Here is a 17,957-nt window from a genome sequence, read left to right on the forward strand (position 1 = left end):
GAGCAGAGCTGGAGGTTGGAATCAGCATGGGCACAGCAGAAAATGGGGAGTCAGCTTTAAACCAGTGTGTTCAAACTCCAGTGTAAGGACAGACTTCTCTTCTGGGTATTAGGCAGCCAAGCTTTAGCAAGTGTTGCCACAGCTGGAACAGTTTCTGCTCACCCTTCTGCTCTCTGAGGATTGATTGCAGCAGAGTCAGTGTCTGGGCAGTGTTTGCCTCTCCTCCAAGGGCAAAGTCCACCTTGACGTGTCCGTGGGGCTGGATGGTTGGCACTGCTCTGTCAGGTGTCAACATCCTCCACGGATTACCCAGCAGCAAACAGCACTCTCAGACTGAGGGATCCTTGGGCTGACTCACCCAGCCCCTCCTGTGAGCTGTCCCTCTGCTTCAGGCTCTGAATGGAGATCCACCCTCACTGGCAGAAGCCTTGGGATTTCCAGAGCTGCCTCTTCCACTGAGGGGCTGTGGAGTGCAGGTCAGTTGGTTGAGAAATCTGGGAGGGAATGAAAAATTGCTGCAAAGCTTCATTTCCTCTGAGGAATGCTTAAAACATGGCATTTGCTGAGATCTCTGATCTGATACGAGATACTCTAAGGCAGAACTGGAGTTGCTGTATCTATTGAGCCAGCTCTTCCTCACGTACACATTAGCATCACCCCACTAAAATTAGTACAGATTTATTCTGGCTTGTCCTACTGTGTTCTCCATTGATTAGAAAATCCAGGAATGTGGCTGTTTAAGGGGAACTGTAATTGCACACTTGTTTTTGAGGTAGTAAAAAAGTCATACTACTTGAAAAATAGAAAGTAATTGACCTCATAAGAGATGTGTAATAATAGATTATCAAAGTCTGGATTTATGAGATGGTAACAGTAAATAAAGCAGTCTTCTCTTCAAAACCTATCCCCCTCTGGAGTTAGTACTTGAGCTCTGAGTTTTGAGGGAGAATTAAGTGACAGTTTCTCACTGTGCTCAGTAAGCCTGTTGGTAGAGTTTTTGTCACCTTCTAGTTTAGAAAAAGCCTTACTGGAAGTGCAATGATCAGACCAGGTAATTTTGCAGCTACAGCTAACTTCTCTGTGTTAAGGGGAGTTGAAACTCTGGGCCAGACACTGGTTGCACAGTTGTCTCTGTGCCTTTCTCTGAGCAGAGGGTCTGAAGTTGCCTCTGAGCATTTCCAGGTCTGGGGTCTACCTGTAACTTTCTCTTACAGATGATGAATGTTGTTAATTTGGGGTTTTTTTATCTCTTTCACTTTGGAATTTCCTGTGACTTTCCAGTGCCCCGTTGATGATTAACTCTGCCTTTACCCAGGGAGAAATATTCATTAGATGATTAGATTAGCAAGTCACTGGAATTGGATTAATGTAAATACTTCTTGTAGGTGAAGCAGGAGGGGCTGGCACAGTATCTGCAAAGCCTCTGCTGTCAGCTACACAGGAAGGTGCAGAGGAAGAGCAGAAGCAAACCAATCCTTAATGGTTAGGGAAAAGCTTAAGTGCTTTTGTTTGCAATAGGCAGTGAAAGCTGCAGAAAGGATTTCTCCAAAGAAATCTGCTTATGAAGTAGTGCCAGCCAGTGCTTGTACATTCCTAAAAAAGAAGGGCCAAGGTGCTCCACCTTTGCTACAGCCTTTTCTCCACAGCACACAGACAGACCTGGCATGGAAGAGGGCCATGCCAGATTAAATGCACAGATGTGCATTTGTAGTTTATGATGATGATGATGATGATTCTATAATAAGATTTTTGACACAGCAAGGTTTTTTGATTTTAAACTAATCCTCTTATGTAACTCAGTTACGTTCTTTCTATTGTCCTGAATATTAATCTGATTTTCAGATACTCTTTTTGGGTTTGTTTCTGATTTTTGCATTTGCAGGGATGAGTTTCAACTGATTACAATAGTTTTAGATGGCAACCACCTGATCAAGCATACTGTTCTAATCTCTTGAAGATAATCACTAAAAATATATCTTCCTTAATCTCCTTTGCTGGATAAGAGAAAAAGAGAAGGATTGGAAAGGGCAATGTGCCGTGAGACTGACTGCATGCACTACAGGTTGCTTTCCTTAGCTTCTTCTCAATAGAAATGCCATCTTTCCCCATCTTAAACAGCTTTGGCAAGCTGTGTGGCTCAGGTGAAGAACTGGTGCTGGAAAAAGTGAAATTTCGAAATTCAGTCAGAAGGATGTCAATAATTGAGGATGGGGATATTGCAGAGGTCTTGTATCTCATTCCCAAGCAGAGCTTGCTGAAGCAACTGCCCTACTTGAACCCAGATGACTACTACTTGTGTGAGCAGCTGTATGACACTCCTGAGCATCTGGGTAAGTGAGGACTGCTGTCAGATCTTGGTTTTTGGTTGGTGAGTAGGCTAATTGCTTTACAGTTACATTTTGTGTAGCAGCAAGATACTCACAGAAAGTCTGTTCCGGTGTGGAGAAATACTTCATCACTGACAGAGGGAAAGAGAAATAAAATGCCAATTTAGAATCTGGAAGTATTGGTGGATGTAGGCACAGCTCTCTCTATATGTTGATCCTGGGACAAAGTGGGGGCCTCTTCAGAAGTATTCAAGCTAGAAAATACTTTTTGAAAGCACAGCATCCTGTAAGTAGTGTGTTCAGGCTTCCCTATGGCATTTGTGAAACTGTGTTCCCTTCTGCTTGTTTTGCCAAGGAGTATTAATTGAAACTGCTTCGTTCTTGAATTGGAAGAAGTGATTAGAAGTCTTTCTGTGCTCACTTCCTTGTCATTTATTAGGCTTCTGTATTATCTTTTATCCAGGTGTCTCCTTTTTCTGGATAAGAAGTCATAACTTATTTAGATGCTCTTTGTGCAGGAGCCAGTCTATGCCTTTGATTATCATTTTACATTTATTTTCCTAATTCTACCATAACTCTTGAAAAATTGGGTAATAAAACTATGTTCATCATGTACCATAATGTGGATATATGCAGAGAGTTATAATGATGTTCTTTGTTCCTCCCTGTAGTTTCTAAAATTTGGTTTGTGTTTTAATTAATATTGAACATTAGCTTATTCCTTAGTAGAACTGTTAGTGATGGGAGAACTTAGATCTGGAATTTATCAGCTTAACTGGTTTCTTACAGTCCATTATGAATTTAAAAAAAAAAAAAGTTTCCTGGAAACTGCTGTCTGTGAATGAGAATTTGGCTATAAACGTTAATCTCTTCCAGATAAATGTCAAAGATTTTATCTTCTAGGACTTGCTTTATGGAGTTCAGTTTTGATAACTCTAACTGCTTCTGTGCTGGAATTTAGTCTGTACTAAGCAGATGAAGAAAACTGCTATGTGCTTGTCACTCTCTCCAGCTCCTGAAAATGTTAATTCTGAGTGACTGTATTTGGTAGGCAAGTATTTTTCAAAGATCTGCTTTGGTGTACAACGCTTTTTCTTCTGTGCAAATTGCTTTTTTCTAGTCAGCTCTGTAAGAGAACTGTCCCAAACCCATATGCTGTTGCAGATAGTTACTCCTTCTGAGTAATCAATTATTTTAAAATTAACATTTCAATGAAAGTGATGGTAAAACATGGGGCAAATGTATAATATAGCTGTGAGCTGGGAAAAAACAAATATCATTCTGCCTTGCCAGCCTCCACAGTGTTTTCCATTGGTATTCTAGAGAGAAAAACCTACATACAATTTAGCATTTTTATAAATCACAATTTAGAACTGCCAATTATTTGGATGAACAGTGACCAGCTATATGATCAATCAGTGCAGCACTCCAGCAAAATTCTTGCCATCACAGCAGGCTGGGAGCTGTCTTCTAACTTGAGTGGGGCTTAAATCAATCTGGAAATCTGCAATTTTGCAGCTCTTCACTCATGTGTAAGCAATCACAAAGATAGTGGGACAGGTTTAGCATTATGCTGCAATAGATAATGCAAATAACCACTATGGATTTTCTCCTTTCACCCTCCAGTATGGGAGCTGCTATTCAATAGGGTGGGAATCGTGGTCCTGCTTTCCAGTGCCACGTATAATGCTAAGTGAAAGGTTGAAAGGTGTCTGGTGCCTCAGCTTTACTTCAATTACAACAATTGGAATCAGAATCTCACCCACTTAGAATAAAAGCAGCGAAATGCCTTTTGAAAACAGCCTGGGGGGAGGTGCTGTATGTGACTTTAAGATGTGAAACATGTAAGTCTGTCTCTCAGGCCATGTGCTGCTTGGGGATTACGGTCCCTCAAGTACTACAAGATTTAGCAGCTTATAAACCCTGCTGAAGGACAGTTTGCTGTCTCTATTTGACATTGCAAACAGAGATTAGAAATTACACTGTTCAAAGCATTTGGAGACTCAGTAATTATTTTCCTTGCTGACCATAAGTGGAATCACGAACAGCAGGAGAGGCCCATATTTTAGGTTTTTGGAAGGTCAAGAATTATCAACAGGTGCAGAGCTGTTTGGCATTCAGGTGAGCCTTTGGAATCTCATCCTTTTAACCCATGACTTGCTTTTACTTAGCTCTTGCATCCTGAAATTCCATCCCCTTCATAATGGGAATGTGGGAGGTTAGACTTGTCTTACAAAGTTAAATGATGGCATCATACTGACAGTTAAGAGCACTCTAAAAGCTGAAGAAAACTTGAAAGAAAGGAGTTCAAAAGTGGCCTTGAATCCCTGAAAGGACCTTCATTCTGCATTTCTCTTGAGTTCATTTGGCCAAGGAATTATGAGCCACCTTCTCTTCTGTGTCCAGGGGAAGTGTAAGGATGCTTCCTGTGAGAGAGATTGCCAGTCATGCTTTGCTGCAAAAAAATCTGTCTTCCCTTTTATGGAAAACCTGGTTCAGCACATGGCTCTGATGCTGTGATACAAAGGAGTCTCTGGGAAAATATCTGATTTTGAGAATTAGCAAAACCTGAAAGTTGGTTTCAAAAAAAAAAAAATAAAAAAAAAAGGTTGCAAAAGAGCACTGGAATTTTTAAGAGAAAATGGTCTTGGAACTGTGTGATGTTGCTTCTCATAAAAAATGCTGTCACTTGTAGCAATGACACCTTGTGCAGCCTTGCAAAGTGGTCACTCTGGCTGTGACAGTGCACACCTGAGGGAAAGGAGACACACAGCACATTACCTAACCAACCTCTTGTATGAGGTTAGTACCTCTTTATGTAACCATATTTATTTAAAGCATCACTGGTGAGAATGGCTGCCTCTCTTGCATCAGCTGGGTGTAAAGGAAGACAGAAGCAATCTAAGAGGATGAGAAAGGCATGGGGGGAAATGCAGGGAGCATGAAAACAGTCTAGTGATGAGACAGGAGGTAAATTGGACTGGTGGAGGAAAATTTATGAAGCACCAAGATCCCATTTAGTCTTTAATGTGTAAAAGAACTGGCTGGGTGGCTGAGACTAACCAGTGGTGGAGAATGGACTGGAATTTAGTTGGAGGATGGTCACCAGTGGTGTTCCCAAGGGCTCAGTACTGAGCACAATCCTTTTTAATAACTTTACTGACGATGTGGATGGGAGGAGCGAGTGCACCCTCAATCAGTTCTCTGACAACACCAGGCTGGGTGGGAGTGTTGATCTGCTGCAGAGCAGGAAGGCTCTCAGAGGGGTCTGGACAGGCTGGATCCATGGGCTGGGGCCATTGCTTTGGGGTTCAGCAGAATGTGTGGAAATGGTTCAAAGCTGTGCCAGGGAAGGTTTAGACTGGACATTAGGAAGAATTTCTTTACTGGAGCATGGTCAAACACTGTGCTTCCTGAGGAGGCTGTCAATCCCCAAAGCCTGTCAGTGTTTGAGACATGGAGTGTCATTAATAACTTGGTCAGCCCTGAGATAGCCAGACAGCTGAATTAGATAATTAATTGTCGGTTCCTTCCAACTGAAATAGTCTATTCACTTTTATTCTATGAGAAATGGAGTGCTGGGGAAAATAAAGTCTGATTTTTCTGTGTGTATGTTTGCAGAGGGGAGGAGTCCAAGAGATCAACATGGTGATGTGAGGGAAGACACAGAGCTAGAGTGTTCTCGAGAGGAATGGGCTTTGCAGATTTGAAATGAAAGGCCCAGTGGTAAAATACAAGCTACAGCATAAAACTGTTCTACATCTGAGTTCCCACACATCAGCTTCTTTGCATTACTAAGGTTTTTGTGATGTGCTGTGGCAAGAAAGGTAGAGCCCCCAGTTAGGGAAACAAACTCTTTATATCCCATTGCCATTTTCCATTTTTAGTACCAAGGGGTGCCCAAGATCACCCCAAAGGCTGCAGTTTGTTAACCCCAATCCCTGCTGTTATTTGGAAAGAAAGAAGGAAAAATGGAACAAAAAAAAAAAAAAAAAAAAAAAAAAAGGGAATTCCTGTTTTAATCTTGGATCTTACCTGCTAATAGTGTTCCTAGTAGCTCCCCACAGAATGGATACCTGATGTGACCTATGGCCGTAGGATTTTAATGGTGCTGTGTGAACTTGTCTGGTGTCCAATCTCAAATTCTACGCAATCTCAAAAGTGGCAAGCAGTGATATGAGAGAGGAAAATCCAGGTTCTGTTGGCATTGTAGTACGTGGTACTTCTTAGATGCTGAGAGGTGCTGATCAGACCACTTCTGTCCTTCAGATAAGGAAAATCTTCTTTTTGATAGCTTTTCAAATTGATTACTTCAAGTGAGCAATCTCTCCTGGCCTCAGTCCCTGTATATTTTTTTTTATGATTTAATAGGGAGAATGCTTTTAAAATTTGTGGTAATACAATTTTAGAAACATTATTTCATTCTTCTGCAGGACAGTGTCCTGATAAGTCAGCTATATGCTTTGAAATTATGCAGTTGAATTTCACTGTCTAGAAGTGTAAAGTGTGGACTTGCACAGATAAGAAGTGGGAACTAGTACACACTGATCCTGAAAAGCACAGGGAGAATAATTATACTTACCATAATGTAGATTAACTGTAATATACAGTTAATGTAAGTGTAATATATAGATAAATATAGGTAAATATAGATTGACTGTATAATACTGCTGCCATTCTTTTTCTGGGATGTGTTAGCAGGACATACATTCAGCAGTTGGATAATTTTTCTCTGTTCCTGTTACTGAAGAGGACTCTGCTGGATACTGTCTCTAGGTTTGGACACTGTATTTTTGAAAGATACTGATAAATCATGAGGGAAAAAAAAGATTTATGAGAAAAGATTAATGGAATTAGGTTTGCTGAATCGAGAAGAGTGGTGATAATTGAAGGATTTAGACAATCTTCAGCTGAGTAAGGGATTCTCAAATGGAGATGTATTCTACATTGTCCTGAGAAGCACAGAGAAGTATCCTTTTGAAAAACAGTGAGTAGTGGTTTTGTGTTGAGTAAGAAATATAGCTGAAACTCCAACTGTGTTAGCTCTAAATAATCTTTAGTTCTCAAAGTATGAAGAGTTAGCTTGATTTTTTTGGTTTTTAATAAAGTGTGAAATGAAGAAGTAATGAGTTAGGATCACTTCTTCATCCTTTGGCCATTTTCAATCTACTGCAATTTAGTCACTGACACATTTTTACTTAAAATATGAGAACAGTTAATGGCTTGGTAGCCCTTGGCTTCCTGTTTCAGAATTCTGGCAAGAGGTTGTCAATGTTTGGATCAATCTAAGCTAATTGGTTTAGTAGTAAATCGGTGGTTTAGCATTAATCTGCATTAAGGTAGCATCATTTAGAGCAACGGAATTCCACTGTAGGGTTCATTGCTCCTTCTCCTAAATTCTTTGTTATCTGTAATCCAATAAACAAGAACAAAATTGCAGTTCCTACTGGTGCTAGCAAGGAATATGAGCTAAATCAGCTGCAAATTCAAAGAAATAATGAAAATATTGTGATTTTCTGTATGGTATGTAAATAGTCAATAGCAGCGGTGTGAAGATGGTTCAGTGAAATTGCAGCAAATTTATTTTTATTGCTGCTCTGTGACTCCATAATGCCAATGGGTGCCCTAGCTGGACAGGGCACATTTTGGCTACTTCCCCCCAAAGCTGTTTACAGGGAGCCCTGCTTTTGTTCTGTATCTGATGGAGACTTCCTCTCTTGTGTCCGTCATCTGCAGTTGCATAACCTTGGTATTTTAATCAAACAACCCGGGAGAAATGCCGTCCCCTTCCTGGGCAGGGTTGCAGCAGGGGGGGCTCCCCCAGAGCTGCAAGGGGCAGGAGAGCAGGCTGCTCTCCTCCTGTGGTCGGGGGGCTCAGAGCCAGCACAGCAGGCAGGACAGGTGCAGGTAAATCTGAAATGGAAGCTGCTTCCAAGCTGAAGAGGTTCTGGGCTTTCCGACTGGTAAAACACTGGTGGCACTGGGGTGGGGAGAAGAGAGGTGGAAATTGCTGTTTCTTCTCATCTGAAAGCTGCTCCTTGGGCTTGCTCTGCTTATCCAGAAGGTGAAATAGTGGGGAAATTTCTGAGCAGAGAGAGAAGCATAGGAAGTGGCTGTTCTCACTCCCTGCAGCTTTGGCTGTGCAGCATGGACAGAGTGGAATGGGAGTGAGAGAGGGGATTGGCATCCAGCTTCCCTTGCTTCATCTGCTCCCATCCACCCCTCATGCACAGGAAAGGAGAAGATCAATCCTAATGGCTGTTGGCTGCTTCTTCTCCTTGATGCCTGGGAGGTGGGCGTGTCACCGGGTAGACTTTTGTATACAGGGACCTTAGAAATGGCTCTTAGCTTGAGATACTTGGTAAATCTCTTGGTTAAACAGTTAATGGGAACAGAAGGAACCAGGAATGTTCTTCACCCAGGTCATGCAGACACAGGGCAGCTGAGAGGGAAAGAGGACAATGGACGATTGTGATTACAGTTTTTGCATCATCCTGCTTTTGATGGTTTTGGTTACTTTCCTTTAAAGAGTAAATCTTTATGGTGGGATGCAGAAACACTTACCAGGGGATGCTCATCACTGGTATGTTACCATGTGAATTAGATGGTGCAGCTGTGTGTGCAGTTTTCAAGTTAAAACATAGAAACATTAAACTGTAAAATGCAAAAAACACAAACCAAATTCGCTTATCAGGATACATCAGTACTTGGAAGATGTACCATATTGTTTCTTTTTCAAGTTCTCAAACTCTTCTTTAAGAAGAAGAATTATTTAAAATATGTTACTCTTTCCTATGGAGCAGCAGCAAAACAGCTTTTATAGTTACCTTTTAGAAATTCCAGTTGATGCACAAATTGGAATCAGTTATTCCCACTCTCAATGTGTTTTATGTCTGCTTAATATTTTATGATGATCCTACTATTGAAATGGCAGGAAATAATTTAAGAGAAAGGTTCAAATATGTAAAAGTGTTCATGCTGAAACAAGTGAGCTCCCTAGCTAGCAGATAAAATCACAACCACAAATAGAAAAATTCCGGAAACTGGATTAAAGTGATAAAAATTTATTTGCTGTAAAATCCTGTTTGAATATATTAATATTACACTACATAGCCAAATTGTATAAAGCATCTTTTTAGCTTTCTTTGAGGTTCTCTGTGGTTCATTTGATAAGACACTGGAGTGGCAAATACTTGTTGGGAGAGATACATTTGCAGGACAGATTTAGGTGCCTCTTTCGAGAGTCCTATTTCTAGTTTAGTGTGGAATCAGAAGAGGAGGAATTTGTCATTTGGCACAGTGACAATTAAACAGTCCAGCTTGATCTAAGGGTGGTTTGTATCCAATGCCCACATGGTGGGTTGCCTCATCCCCAGGCACTGTGGACTTTTGTGGGATGCTTTGCTGGATGTTGTATTGTTGACACACACACAAAGGTTAGTTCTTAGTGGAGAGACTGTCACATCTCTCAGCACTGCAAAACAAAGAACTTGTTGCTTTACTCTGCAAATTAACAGATTGGCAGGAAGCTGCTTCAATCTGGTGTTGCATGGACCTCTCAGGGAGAAGTTCTTTAGACCAGAGAGTCTTTACAGCATTCCTGCTGATTTCACTGAGCCAAAAACTCCCAAGACAGGCTGTGGGGTTTATTCTGCACAGTTAATCCAATTCTGAAGTGGATTTTCAATATCAAATCTCCTTAACCTTAGGCATGCACAGTAAAGGATGACACTTGCATGTGTGCTTTCTTGGTGGGGATTCCTGGCTTCGTGCAATTTTCAGCATTTACTGTGGCGACTGTCAGTCAAGGTTATTATGTTTTTATCAGCAACAGTATTGGTTGTATTCATGAATTAGCTCAATAAATTCAGTTTATAGCAGGTGAATAGTGATGATTTTGTATGGTAGTTAAAAAATATATGAAGTTTAAAGCACTGTCTGTACTCATATTACTGTACCACATCTCAGTTCAGTGCCAAATATGTGTGCATACTGTGAAGGTCACACAGGTGTGAAGAAAGCATGATCTCCTTTCTAAGGATTAGCAATAGCATAAGCTGTTTGGAAGACAGTTGTTACATCAATAACATAAATATATGTTCAGAGATAAATGTTTCTACATACCTGCAGCCAGATGATTTACCCATTAGTGAGCTCATATATTTTTGGAGTATATTATATTATATATACTGGCAAAGAAGCATAATATAACCATCTTTTCTCATCTTTTTCTAAAGATAATCTGATGGTTTCAGGTGCTTTTTTACATAAGTGTGTGTTAAGCTTCTTAATATTTAGAACAAAGCCAAGTCTACTTGTTTCTTATTTTGTTTTGCAGCAGATTAGACTTTATTTTGCAGACTATTACTGTCCTAGTGGGTGATAGTGTACTAAGAAAGTCCTGCTTTCAAGAATCTCAGAAAGTCAGATTTTGCTTTAAGAGATCCAGTCTTAATAGATCAAAGCCTCACAAATGTTTTATTCCCTAGGAGTCTGATTTGAAAGAACATGAAATTATTCTATTTCTAAAAAAAAAACCACTAAACCCCCGAATCCTGGCAAATCAGAATGATTACACTGTGCATTTTACTGAATCAAGTGATTGATGTATTTGCTAAATTTTCAATTTGTTTACTCTGAAAGAAAGATGGCATGTGATTTTAAACAGCAATATTACAGACTGATTGTGTTGAAAGTGGTACAGGGCAAAGCTCAGCACAGCAGAAAGGAAAGGTTAGAATGCAGGCCCTCAGGCATTATTTGCTTGAAGATCAATATTATCAATAGTGACAATGTGATCCCAAGGTGTAGGATGGCAGGACCACAGTATGTGCTGAGAAATAATCAAATTCTCTCTGGTGTGTATGCTCCTCTGGGCTGTTTAAAACTTTTTGATAAGGCGACCCAGAGGGTCTGTGGTGGGGAGCTCAATCTGTGGGGCCTTCACAGCTCCTGAATTCCTGCTGGTTCCCACAGGACAGTGTGGTGAGGACAGCCTGGCAGCCTCAGAACATTGCACAAGCTGCAGGTTGGGGTTGTTACAGAGCAAAATCTGTGTGCAGGGTTGGAGAGGCTCAAGGATGACTCTCAGAGTAACAATGCCTGCAGGCTTGGAAGACACATGCTGTGGGGATCAGTTCTGTCAGGTACAGCCTGAATTCTGCTCACTGTGTTCTGGTGAACCTGAAAAACTCTACCAGCACCCTGGGCTTTCCCAGTCACTTGCTTGCCTGGTTCTTTGCTGCAGCCCTTCGGGAGCCCTGCTGCTGGAGCTGATTCCAGAAGATGAAGATGGGCCAGCTGTCCGAGTGGCTGAAGGAGAGATATCAGGCTGCTGAAGGAGGGTGAGGTCAGGAGAAACAGAAGCCAGGAAATAGTTAATATATAGCTTATAGAATCCTGAAACTGGGAAGTGTAGGCTTGCCCATTAGGGCACCGGGACCACTGCTGGGTCATGGGGCCTTTGGAAGAAATCCCAAATTGGCATTATTGGTTTTTGTCTGAGCAGGCACGGGTAAGTCAGGATAAGAGTTAGAGCAGGTCATGAGAGAGAGGCGTTTCCTTCCTGGAGAAGGGAGCATTTTGCAAAATGCTGTAATTGAGACTTTGCAGAAGTGATGGCTCTCAATTGACCTAGGCTGGACAGTGGTTCAGCTGTGGAAGCCTGGGCAGCCTTTCTTGTCAAAACTTTGTTCCAGGCTCTTTGCTGGAAGCAAGACACTCAACAGATGATATATTCCTGGATATTATTTAGTGGAACAACTTCTCCCCTTTCTTTTTCTATTTTCTACCTGCCTTTTTCCCTCGTTTCTTTATGAGTAAGAGATATCAGTTCAGTTGTGAAGAAACTGAATGAAGAAAAACTGTATGCTGATACTTCTAAGCCATGATCTCATCTGTGAAGAATGAGTGCAAGATAAAAATATGAACACCAGCTTTTAAAATGAGAATAACAAACCTTAAATCATAGCTAAACTTCTTAGTATCTCACTCATACTTTTTCAATATTATCAAGGTACAAGAAATGGCAAAACTGAATGGTTTAACTCTTTCCCCTTGTGGAGTGATCTCAGTATTGGACTCATGCCTCTTGCTGAATGCACAAGATATTTTTCACCATAAAACAGCAGCAACATGAGCATGTTGTTTAGCTGTAGTGTACTCTCTCTGACTCTTCCACCCACACTGTGCTCAAGGAAGACTTTATTTAGTTTGTACAGTGCAAAAGGTATTTAAAGAAAAAGAGTTATTTTCCTTTATTGTAAAATAGGTTTTCCTAAATAACAATAAGTGTCCAGGGATTGTTTCTAGAATCCTATCTATTTCTTCTTCTCTAGTTTAGGATATCTGAGTTGATTGTGAGCTGTACAGCAGGGTAGAAATTTTTGCCTTGACTTCGAACAATGATATTAAAACCAAAAATCATCCTGATGTAAAGAGATTTTATTTACAATACTAATGTCTGCTCTTCATATATCTTTATTCTGAAATGGATTACATTTTACTCCTAAATCTCCAGCCTAATTTACTGCAGCCTGTACTTTTAAATCACATTTTATGTGCATGCTGCTGTAGTGTGCCACTGCAGCCCTGGTGGCTGAACGATGTGAGATACAGCAGTGCTAATCTCTAGCACATGTGAAAAATGGAGGAATGTGCTCGGGGAACAGAAAGTCCACATACCAACAAGCAGCTTCTGTGTCAGCAGCTTGCTGGAACAAAAAAATATGAATGATCATCCCTGCAAGCCTTTTGAGGGTGTCTGAGGATCCCAGGAAGGGGTTAACACACGCGGGTGCGTGTCCATGGGCTGCGCTCTGCGCATCAAATCAAATATTTATGAATGAAGGTCAGATGTGCCCCTTTCAGGAGGCTGTCCCCCAACTGTTTACAAAATACAGCCTGAAAAAGAACATGGCCAGGCCGAGTTACAGCCTGACATCTCTGATGTGTCAGAAATGTGACATGGTGGCTTGTGCCTCCGTGTTGGTGGGGTTCAGCTCCCCACTTGAGCCTGAGATGCTATTAATAGTAACAGCCTGAGTCATAGAAGCAGGAATGTCAGACTGCCTGTGCTGTGCTGCTCTTACACGTTGGACTGCTAACAATAGAAAGCCAGCCTCGATTTGTTAGAATAGAATAACTATTTTTTTCCATGCATATGCCTGTATCTCTGGCTCTCTCTCTCTCCTCTCTCTCTCTTTCTCTCTCTCTCTCTCACAGAGATTTATTTATTAAAGAATGTCACTGAATAAGAGATACCTTCTGGGTGAGGCAGACTGGCTTGTTTAATTCATTTCCGTTGTTCTGGGTGGCATTTATACAAAACATCTAAAATTTATTTACTGCAAATATTTTTAACGCTGTGTGCGTGGTCTGATTTTTTTCCAGCAGGTATCAGCCATCTGCTACTCTGTCTGGCTGATGCCTACAGATTGTTTCTTTACATTAATATCTCTCTCCCTACGTAGAGTAGCATGGAGAAGGAATTCCCTTGTGGAGGTGTGAGCAATGTAAATGTAGGGTGCAGTATGAATGTCATTTCACTTCTATCATGTAACATAAAGCACATTTTGCACTGAGCTGTGGTCAAGTTGAAGCTTTTGCTCTGTGAATCTGTCCATAATTTAGCCCAGAATATTTTATATTTGACCCAGTTCTCTGCTGCAGAGATCACCTCTGTCTTTGACAAGTCAGCTCATTTCCATTTGCTATTTTCTCTGCCTTTAAGCCACAAATATAAAATTTACTCTCTAGGCAAAGGCATGAATGCCATAGGTTTATTTTGGGGAAATCACTGGTAGCTAGATAAAATGAAGAACTAAGTAATGGTAGTAGTGATAGAGGCTCTCCAAAATCTTCATGCTGACAGCATATATGTATTTTAAAAATATAAGTAGCTTTTAAGGGCTATTCAGGATTTTGATTAGTCATATTTCCCATCTTTTCTCCATGACGGTGAATAAAAGTTTGCTTGTAAAAGAAAAGTTTTGTCTCCCCTGACTCTGACTCTGACCTGCATCTTTTAATAGGAAACACAACCTTGGTATATGATGATGAGACTTGACAATATTCTAAAGGCTTGGTTTGTTTGTTTCCTAGCATCAGTTTACTGCCCAGTCCTTTCTCAGTAGAGTTTAGTGCCTGGAAAACCACAAATTGGCAGGTCACTTTGAGGCCCAGATTCTACAGTGGTGCTTTGTCTTGTTGGGGATGTGTTGGGGTGTGAAATTCGTGTCTCAGTGATGCTGTTTCAATGCCTTTCTGTCCTCTCAGTTCCGTGAGTACCTGTGGCTGTCATCTGCAAAGGAATTACTTAGGAGTCATTGTTTCCAATTATTTGGAAACTATAATTATTATTATTAACAGAGTATTCCTATTAAATATAACAGTTATTATTCCAGAATCCAGCACTTACTTTGACCCACAGCAAACATTTGTATAGCACTTTCTGGCTTCAGAACCCAGGTGCTCACTGGGCAGTGACAGTTCCCATTTTTATTGTTTTTATTGTTGTTTGAAGTACAGGATAGGTATTCCCATCCTGCACAGGCTGTATGTCACCTGTTTTACAGTCAGTAAGCATTGAGAGACCATTTATTAGCATGTTTTGTGGTCTAATAATTGCTTTAAAGCTAAATCCAGGAGTGGATAAACTGCTCACCATGGAAAAGCCACTGTGCTGCAGCCTGCCTCAGCACTTGCTCATCTTTGTTTCCCCTCTTGATCCTGGCTCAGTTTGAGTAAATAAAACAACAGAAAGCTCATAAATACCACTTCAGCTTTGCGTGTGCATTGGAACAGCTGCCCTGCTCTCCCTCCCATCTCCTGGCAGCCCCTTCCAGTGGCTGGGAGGGATGCAGGGTGCTGAGGGATGGGAGGCAGTGGCAATGGGATGGATCCAGCCCCGGCTCCCTCGGCAGCTGGAGCTCCCAGCACAGGGCAGGAGCCACGGGCTGGGATCAGCTGCCTCTAGCCACGGGAAAACAGCACGGTGGGGAAAGATCAGAGGAACCAGAAGGAAAGAGACAGTGATGAGCAGTCGGACCTGATCAGTCCTTGTAGGAAATCTGACCAGGGGAGATTATTATCTGGAATAAGCTGCCTTTTTTCTTTCTTTTCCTTTTATTTTTATTTTTTTTCTTTTTTAAGTTTTTTTAAATCCATCTCAGCCAAACACTGCTGGAAAAGAGATTGTGTTTAAATTACTTCAGCTAATTCTTGCTGCTTCCGCTAAGAAGAAAAATTGTTTGCCATGGTGAAAGAAAAAGGTAATTATGTTTATTGATAGACTGGAGCTGAAACCTAATGTGCCAGCCACAGTCACCTGAGGTTTAAACCCTCACATTTAAGATGAGCATGCTGTGACTGGCAGTTGTTGTTTTCCTTTCTATAAAAATGGTGTGTGAAGCCCTGCAGTGGGTTGCATTGATTATCATTGTACCTGCTTAATAAGGGTAGAATCTGGAACACATCTAATTTACTGTGTCTGCACAGCAGGGTCCCTTCTGTGTGCACATGTTTGTTTGGGTTTTTTTTTTCTATGATTTAACCCAAGTTGACAGTTTTTTACCTGTATTTGCTGCAGTTAAAGTAGCTTTGACCACTGCAACAGCTAGTTCAAAATTTCAAAAATAAACATTGATATATTCAAATTTGAGAGGGTATATTTTAAATTTTAATGGATAAATGGGATTTTGCAAAATGCTTGAATTTTGCAGCAGTAAATTGGATATCAGTTACCTATAAGTAACATTTTAAGCCTTCTACAGAAGAATTTGCTATTTTAAACAATTTAGAAGTGGTTGTGGGGTGTTTCCTTGCAGTAATACTGGTCTGTGTCATTTATTGTATTATGAAGATGCAAGATAGATGATGAGTTGTATTTGAGTGTACTGGATGTGGTTTGGGGGCATTAACATTATCACAGACAGATTCAGACTCAGTCTCTTGTGTGAAGAGGAGAGTCTGTGTTCTTTACTTCTGAGGGTTCTGTAAGAAATAACATGGGAGAAATTCAAACTAGGGCAGAAACAGAAATAAGAAGGAGTAGAGCTGAGTAAGAGTGGAGCAGTTTTGCAGCTTTGAACACCCATGCTAACACTTTTTGAAATGTAAATAAAAAGTGAGTGCAATTAGCTTCACAGATGTGTAGATTGAGGAGAGCAGGACAAAAACCTCATATATGACAAATGCCTGCCACAGTGTGTCATAGATGTCAGGAGGATTGTAGTAACAACCATTCTCCAGGCTGTTGATAATTTCTGTTGATGAAAGGCAGTGACCCAGCATAAATTTTATTGGCTACCTAGTAGGTTTGGGATCCCTTATTTGAGATGTGCAGGATTACTTTTATAATATCAGTCATGATGACCCGCTACCCCTATCAGTGAGCCATACCAGGGATGGTTTAAATAGGAATTTCACCCCAAATCCTGGAAAGTGCAGGTTGCAGAATCATTGGAATGAACTACGTCAGTCATCTTTTCAGAAAAATAAGTGTATTGTCATGCAGTTTATCATAACTGTTGTTTGTTTTGTAAGATGCATTTTGAGACAGGGCTGCTGGTTTTTTTGAAGTGTACATAAAATATGTGTAGCATTCAAGTTTGGTCCCTTTATATGTTTCTGTCCCCTCCCCTAGCTGATGTTCCCTTGGTTGGATTCCCTGTGTTACATGGAGCTGTAGCTGAGGAATACTCTGTAAATTCAGTTTTAGCATCTTGCACCATGAAAGTTGTCATTTACCTGCAAAAAAAATCAAAACAAGCCTGTCATTTTTGTAAAAAATGGGAAGAACAAAGCTTCTTAGAAGAGTGGGAGAAGTTGACAATAAATGGTTGAAAATGTAAAAAAAATATTTTGTTTAAATTACTTCCTTTTCCCCTCCCCACCAAGTTTAATTAGCATTATTTATTTATTTATTTATTTATATTTATTTAGCATTATTAAAAATGGCTATTTGTGTTTATGTTGGATATAAATATTTTTTCCTGTTCACAGAGATAATGGACTAAAATAACGAAATGTTCCTTTTAATTTTGGAGTGCAGTTAATGATATTTCATATCTCATGGCTGCAGAAAGAGAAAGGATGGAATGTGTTAAATATTTTGATTTTATATGTTATTACTTACAAATAATTTCCTCAACAATTTTTTTAACTCTTTTGTTTCTGCCTCAATTTTCCTTTTTCTGTTAGTGGGGTTTTTTGGTTGCATTGTTTGTTTCTTTTGGGTTTTTTTTTGGTTGTTTGTTTTTTTTTTCTCCTCTGCTTTAGTCAGAAGGTCAGGATTTATTGCTCTAGATGTCACTCTCTACAGTGATACTCTCACAAATGCAGCTGGTACCCTCCCTTCCAGGCACTGCTGGAGCTGTGGTTTGAGCAGGCTGAAAATGCAGTTCAGTCCAGTGTCATTTCACAGACATGTGAAGCAGGCACTGGAGGGGCTGGTTTCAGCTAGAAAAATGCAACTCCAATTCACTGAATTGAAAAATGGTTGGTAACAGTTTTTAGCAAATTAGCATGCTTCATTATGCTCACACTGTAGAATGATTTCAGTGTCTGCCTGGTTAGTTCATACAAAAAAAATTCCCGAGGCCAGGGTGTTTTCTGCTGACACCAAACGGC

At 40.5% G+C, this 17,957-nt stretch overlaps 1 protein-coding gene across 15 annotated transcripts in view; it reads left to right on the forward strand.

The window, feature by feature from the left end:
* Positions 1-17,957, forward strand: part of ABLIM1 (actin binding LIM protein 1) — a 139,867-nt gene that overhangs the window by 11,586 nt on the left and 110,324 nt on the right. Inside the window, exon 1 of one of the 15 annotated variants that reach the window (XM_041460937.1) lies at positions 15,455-15,598. The exons of the other annotated variants lie outside the window; for them this stretch is intronic. Within the exon in view, the coding sequence (XP_041316871.1) occupies positions 15,583-15,598 (16 nt within the window). The 5' untranslated portion in view covers positions 15,455-15,582. Of the gene's footprint in view, positions 1-15,454; positions 15,599-17,957 lie in introns of those variants that run through there. 15 annotated transcript variants of the gene reach the window in all.

This window comes from Pyrgilauda ruficollis, unplaced genomic scaffold (assembly GCF_017590135.1).
Source record: "Pyrgilauda ruficollis isolate IOZ18807 unplaced genomic scaffold, ASM1759013v1 scaffold15, whole genome shotgun sequence".
NCBI lineage: Eukaryota > Metazoa > Chordata > Aves > Passeriformes > Passeridae > Pyrgilauda > Pyrgilauda ruficollis.